Source organism: Phragmites australis, chromosome 3, assembly GCF_958298935.1.
Source record: "Phragmites australis chromosome 3, lpPhrAust1.1, whole genome shotgun sequence".
NCBI classification, from domain to species: Eukaryota; Viridiplantae; Streptophyta; class Magnoliopsida; order Poales; family Poaceae; genus Phragmites; species Phragmites australis.
In genome coordinates this window covers 20,238,986-20,245,964 of record NC_084923.1, presented here as the reverse complement: position 1 = coordinate 20,245,964, position 6,979 = coordinate 20,238,986, and the positions used below count along the sequence as shown (strand labels likewise).

The 6,979-nt window shown below is 43.0% G+C and overlaps 1 protein-coding gene across 1 annotated transcript; it reads right to left on the bottom strand.

The window, feature by feature from the left end:
* Nucleotides 1–4,159: 4,159 nt before the first annotated feature.
* On the bottom strand, nt 4,160–5,214 carry LOC133911063 (protein DMP2-like). Its single transcript, XM_062353284.1, has one exon. The coding sequence runs from the start codon at nt 5,075–5,077 to the stop codon at nt 4,490–4,492; it is 588 nt and encodes a 195-aa protein (XP_062209268.1). The 5' UTR covers nt 5,078–5,214; the 3' UTR covers nt 4,160–4,489.
* Nucleotides 5,215–6,979: the final 1,765 nt, after the last annotated feature.

Sequence of the window (6,979 nt, the reverse complement as noted above, 5' to 3'; positions counted from 1 at the left end):
CCTCTGTGCACGCACAAGAACATGACCACAGATTTTGTTGTACAGGAGATGTACCCAGAGATTGTGAAGAAGACTAGTATGTCCCTGTTTGGAATTATGCATGCTATCAACAACAGCTTTGGTACGAGATTTTGTATGACATGGCTTCGAGAGCGAAATAAAGTGTTAGAGAAGAGGTTTGGCACATATAAGAACTCGTACCACAACCTACCTTCATTTCTAGAGGTGATTCAAGGGAGGAATACGAGAACCTGCATTGCAACTCATGATTTTGTCAATTAGCATGGAGATCGAGTCATTTAGCGGGCCTTCGATCGTTCGGCTATATGATCTAGGCATTCCGACATTACTGACCGGTGATGTACGTGGACGGGACATTCCTCACAGGAAAGTACAGGGGGCATATACTGATAGCTATCAGGGGGCATATACATGCCGGGAAAAAAAATTTAAGTGTCAGAGGGTGGGCGTCAAGCAATTATATGGGGGAGGGCTTTTCATTCCGGCTAAATATGACCACCGGCAGTGAAAGAGTACCTTCACTGCCAACTCAATCGGACGACCGATAGTGAAACTACTTTCACTGTCGCCCCAATAGGTCCACCGGCAGTGAAAGTAGTTTCACTGCCAGTCCGATATGTCCACCGGCAATGAAACCCCTTTCATTGTTGGTATCGCAGGGTGCAAAAAAATTATTTTAGTTTCGCATGCGCACCCAGAGAATCGAACCCACGACCTGCACCAAGTAAGAACGAACAAACCGCTAAGCTACTCAAGAATTTTCGATTGAGTTTGTACTATCTATATTTATTAACATTTTGTTGATCTAAACTCCTAATACATATTTATTTAAATTTGAAAAAGTACTTTCATTGCCGGCTCAATAGGACCACCGGCAGTGAAACTACTTTCACTGCTGGCTTAATAAATCCACCAATAGTGAAAGTAGTTTCACTGCCGGCCCAATATGTCCACCGGCAATGAAACCCCTTTCACTGTTGGTACCGCGGGGTGCAAAAAATTTATTTTAGTTTCGCGCGCGCGCAGAGAAATTGAAGCTTCCATAACAAAAGTGAGGTATAATTGAATCTAAAACAAATTCATACATAGTAATTAATACAATTTAGCTACTTTATCTTAACGATTCGCCCTTTATTATGATCATGACGTACATAGGGAGGTTCGTCGGTGTCTTCCATGGGACCTAGGTCGAAGTCCTCTCCAAAAGGAGGTAGCGCGTCAAATTGATTGTAATCCTCCTCGTCAACAACATTCTCCACTTTGACAATCTTTCTTTTTCCTTGAAGAACCATGTGGCGCTCCTCCTTATTAGCCGGGTCCGGATCCTTTACATAAAAGATTTGCATAACATCATTCGCAAGACTTGCAGACCTAAAGTTTCTATATTGGAGGTTACTAATTAAATAAAATATAAAAATACAACTGGATCTTGCTACATACCTAAATATCATGGCTAATTTTTCTAATTCATTAAAAAACAAAAATAAATATGCTCATATCTAAAGTTTCTATATCGTAGACTTCTAAATTTATTCCTATGGTTCATTAGGATCAACTTTAAAGATTTTTCTAGGTCTCTATAGAGTTAAAATGCTAAATGTAGGATTAACCTTGGGGATTTTAACTTACTTGAGCTCAAGAGGCTCCTGCTAGAAGCTTGCTTACTGTTGGGAAAAAATCTAGAGTTCACTAGTCCTAAAAAATAAAGAAAGGGCAAATGAGCAAATGGAGAGAAAAGAAGAGATTTTGTTTCGATAGCTAGAGAGAGCTCATCTAGACCTCTTTTTGACCAAAATTGAGCTTAAGTGGTAGGGGAATCAATACGGGAGAAGGGATAAAGTGGTTGTTGCCATAGGAGATTTTGTGAGGGAGATAGTACTGAAATGGCTCTGTTAGCTCGAGATAGAAGAATGTGGGGAAGAGGAGGATATCACTACCGGCTCATATAATCCACTGGTAGTAATGTAGAGATATCATGTCGGCCAGTAGATTAAGCCAACAGTGATGATGTGTGAGTGCATCACTGTCGGCTCAATCCATTAGCCGGCAGTGATGACCCTTATCTCTGTCGATTCATAAGCCACGATGGCTGATTCTTCCCGCGCGGCTAATGAACCGACAGTGATGGCCCATCACTGCCAGCCCATGACGAACCGACAGTGATGGGCTGGCATATAAGCCCAGTTCTATAGTAGTGGTCGTATAATAATCTAGCTACAAATTTAGTATAAATCTCCATGTTCTTAAAATTTGTAAGAGTGTCTCTTCATTTTTATCATGCAACAGTACATAATGTGTCAACATTGGTAGGTGCATAATGTAAATGTATCTGTAAAATCGTCTCTACAATTCTAAACACATAATATAACATCAATATACAACATGTCTATATTACTAGACAATATGTAAACATATCTTTGAAAGCGTGTCTAAACTTGTTAACACGCAACAAAAACGTCACTATACAACGTGTCTATATTAGTAGACACGCAATTTAAATGCTGCTACTAAAGCATATTTATCTGTGTAGACACACATCTAGCATACCTATAAAGCACCTTATATTTCGTAGACACGCTTAACAATTCGTCTCTACGCACCTTGACACGGTCGTGCGAAGATGTTTCGGACATGTTTTGCTAAAAACATATCTATAGTCCATTAGGGATGAAATAAAGCGTATCTAACATATAAATAAAGCATATTTACATGGGGTTTTTCTAGTAGTGCCATCACCTTCCAGTTAACCAACATAAAGACACTAAATCAAGCTACTAAATCCAAACCCATCTTCATAGTTCGGTCAAAGAGAATAAACATATCTACACAAGTAATGCTCTTTTAACTTCATAATCACTTTTCTAAACATTAATTCTTTATATCTTTATGAATTTGTTCTTTGATCTTGTTGTTGAATCTTTTAAGGTGTTTGGACCCAAGTCCATTTTCTTCATTGATGAGACTAAATATTTTACATACTACTAGCAAATCTTGTTAGTCTTATTGATCATATTGACATTAATCATCAAAATATATTAACTCTATGTTAGGATCATTAATCTGCCTTGAGCTCCAAAAGAATATTCAATATCAACAACTATTTTATTGTTGCTTAGTTAGTTTGATGGGCTTAAGAGCTTGTTCGGACGTTCACCGGCCGCTCGTCCACGAGCTCCACTGTGGCAACAAAACAAAATTGAGGGCTCCCTTGGAACAATGGAAAATAGAGGGATTTCAAAAGGAATTGAATCCTATGGAAAAAAAATCCTATGAAGCACTTTGAATCAAAGGAATAAACCTATAAAATTCTTATGGAATGGCTTGTTTCATAGGGATTTTAGAGGATTTATAACTGAGATCAAACCTCTTTGAAAAATTTATCCATGTATATGTTTCTCATCTGCTTCTGTATTTTTCCTACGCTCCATTAAACAGTCATTTCTATAAGTTTTCCGTGTTTTTCCATTATATATGTTTACGGTGTGAAGGCTTTCTAATCCTACATTTTTCGTATTCTCGTATATTTGAGAATATATTGCGTTCCAAGAGGCCTAGCGCAACTTCCTGCCTGGAAGCCCCGACCAGGTAATCGCGTTGTAGACGCAAGTCGGCTAAGGAGAGATATGAAGGAGGGAAGAAGTGCGCTTGTGTCGATTCGTCGAGTGTTGAATGTTGAGTAGAAGCAAAAGCAACGCTGGCGAGTCAAGCGAAGCCGTAAGCAGCAGGTTTGCAGTTTCCAGGTTCAGCTAAAAGTCCTGAACGCTTTTCTCGCGAACAGCGTGGGACGTGCGATGGCCGCCGGACGGATGCCCGGATGGCTTTTGTTTGGTGGCTCTACGACGCTATTTTCTTTCCCCACGAAACCGCCCTACATCGCTAATTCCTGCCGGAACTTTTGATGAAGATCGATGAGAACGCATAGTCTTCTTAGTGCCGAATTTAACCTTTCTTAGACGAACGGAAACTATGACATATTTGAATGCGAATATGGTTAGGAGTTTCTGCTAATATAATACTGTTCCGTTTATTGTTCCAAAAAATATTCCGTTAAGTATTGAGGTGGCTTCTTCGACAGGTCTTATGCATTCCTATGCTTTGATATACTGCCACCAAACCAATTATAGCTGAAAAGATGTTTATTGGCCACAGCAAAATCTTAGTGGACCTACCATGTGCCCATGTGGCAAACATAAGACTACTTTGTGTGACTTGTGGCGTTGATTCGCCACGTCAGATAATCAACTCGAAGTCCGGGAGAAAAGGTAAGCTTAATCTTTGGACAAGAATGCATTGACGATTACAAGCTAAAAGGAGGTGCTTGCTGGCCGGCAAAGCCAATCAATCGCCCCACAGGTGGCAGAACAAACTTAAATTCAAATAACAAAGCAAAACGACACGTCATGCCGACACTTTCCACAGACCATACTTGACTCGAGGCTTGACTGTTTGAGACCCAAACAACGACCCATCACGCCTGGTTGGGCTCGTACTTGTGCTCGAAGTCCTCGGTGGCGCGCGCGGGCTGGTACCCGATGCCGTGCCGGTTGTTGGGGAACATCATGAACACGTACCCCGCGACGCCGCCGACGACCGGCGGCAGCACGGCCATCATGGTGCGCTCGCTCACCTCCAGCGCCGGGTACAGGCACGACACGGTGTCCGTGTCCAGCAGCGCGATGGTGGCGAACACCAGCAGCGACAGCCCCGCGTGCACGAAGTCCGCCGCGCGGAGGCGGTACGCCGACAGGTCCCGTGAGGCCGCGTCCGGGTCGGACGCGAACGTGCGGATCCCGCGGCGCGTGACGACGCCGTAGTAGACGCGGCCGTCGGAGCCCACATAGCTGTCGGTGAAGGAGGAGAAGGCACAGAAGGCGCCGCAGAGCGCGACGAGCGCGCCGCTGAGGACCTTGTTGAAGACCGTGCAGTGGCCGTTGTTGGTGACGAGCGGTGTCAGGAACTGGAACAGGAACACCGTGCCGCTGGGGAGCAGCTTGATCAGGTCCGCCACCCCGCGGAGCGCCCGGTCCGCCACGCTCACGCTCCTCGGCGCCGCCATCGCTCGGTCGATGCCTTCCTCTCCTAGCTAGTTCTTGCGTGACCGATTGCGAACTGCGATGCTTCTTGGCGTTCTTGGCTCTAAGCTTGTAGGTGTGAGTAAAGCCTAGTGGATGGCGATGATTTATGTAGGTGTACGTACTGGCAAGCTAGCAGCTGTGCTCACGACTCTTGAGGAAGGGCCGATCAAGTTATTGAAACGGTTGCTTGGAAGGATCCGTTTCCAGGGTCGGCATTGTTGGTTTGCTTGCACTCCTGGACGACATGGATCGATGGATAGCCTTACTGCATGCTTCAAGCAAGGATGGCATGCATGCATGCATGCTTCGCAGCTCGCACTGCTTGCCGGCCTGTTTCTTTCCAGTTTTTTTCTACATGAATATACTCTCTTTTACTTGGCATACTCTCTCTCTATATATATATAACGTGTGGCCAATCGCCGCCCGTCCCAGCTGGCAACCGACGCGTCCACCCTGGTCATGCATACAGCAGCGCGGACTGGAAAATACATGTTGCCTAACCGGAAATGTCTAAGTATGCATCCAAAATAAGCTTTCCTATTTTATAATTTATGTTTTACTGTTTTATGAATAATGTTTTCAACTTTTCTGTTTTATAATGTGTATTTTTCAGATTTTCGGGTTCTTAACATGTATTTTCTGGTTTCTTAATAGACTCTGATCTAGCTGGCCTGTAAATAGTGATTATTTCATCTCTCCCTCCTCTCACCTCTCTTAAACCATTATAGATCTTTAGATCCGGATTTGTAGCCAATGTCGATGGGGCGATTTGAGTGTCATGAATCTCTCGATCTCATTACGCTCTCTCCTCGACGTTCAACGACGAGCCGAAACATCATCCATCATCTCCAAACACATTTTGTGAATCTTTCTGTTTCGATGTGCTCACTTCCCAACGTTCAACAACGAGCCGAGACATCTCTCATTAGTTCAAGCGAGGATGTCCACATAGAATCTCCATCGATACCTACTTCCATTGCTCACACATCTCTACAATCTCCATCGTTGACCCATTTGACGTACTCGATGACGGCGATGTGGTGGGTGTGTGCACTGCTCGGTCGCTTGTGCTGAAATAAAAAATCTTTTCTAGTATAGAAAGAGATCCGGTGATTCATATATTGTAATATTTTTAATTTTTGTTTGGTTCTATTAGCATACCAAGAATTCATGTACTGAGTGCATGAAGTCTTCTTGTTTAGATGATTATTTCCTTGATTAATTAGAGATTATTTCCTTGATTAGATATAGATTGTTTTCTGATTATTTTCATTAGTTTTTTTTGTTTAAAGATAAAATCTCGCATGCTGTTATTGCCTACCAAATTAGTCGGAGATTATTTCCTTGGTTAGTTAGAGATTGCTCACATGATTACGTGATTAGTTTCTTTGTTTAGAGAGAAAATCTTGCAGATTGTTATTGCCTTGATACTCCATATATGGTGCAATATTATCAAATGAATCAACAAGTTTGTTTTTTTTTTGGTTAATTAGATCATGCCATTATAAATTTGTAGGTATCGAAAAATGCCATTATAAATTGAGTATTTATAATCATACCATCACAAATATAGTTTTACCATATCAATACCATTTTATACGTCTAGGACACCTTCCAACACCTATGTATTTCCGTATGGTCCAATATGCCCCATTGCCCGCTCCTCTCTGCTTCTTGCTCTCGGTCCGCCAATGTGCCATCTCCGTCGTTGCCCCATCTCTACGCTGTCACTGCTGCCTCTTCTATGCGCCGTGGTGGTGTTTGGCAAACTGAGGGCGGTAGGAGCTTCATTGTGCGATGACGAGTCTGTCCAAGGGCTTCTCGACTAGCGGGCTCAGTCAGAGTTTAGCCGGCAGTGAGAGATTCAGCGCGGCGCCGGTGCT

What these genes read in the sequence shown, in the direction of transcription:
- LOC133911063 (XM_062353284.1), bottom strand. Translation starts at nt 5,077, where the DNA reads ATGGCGGCGCCGAGGAGCGTGAGCGTGGCGGACCGGGCGCTCCGCGGG.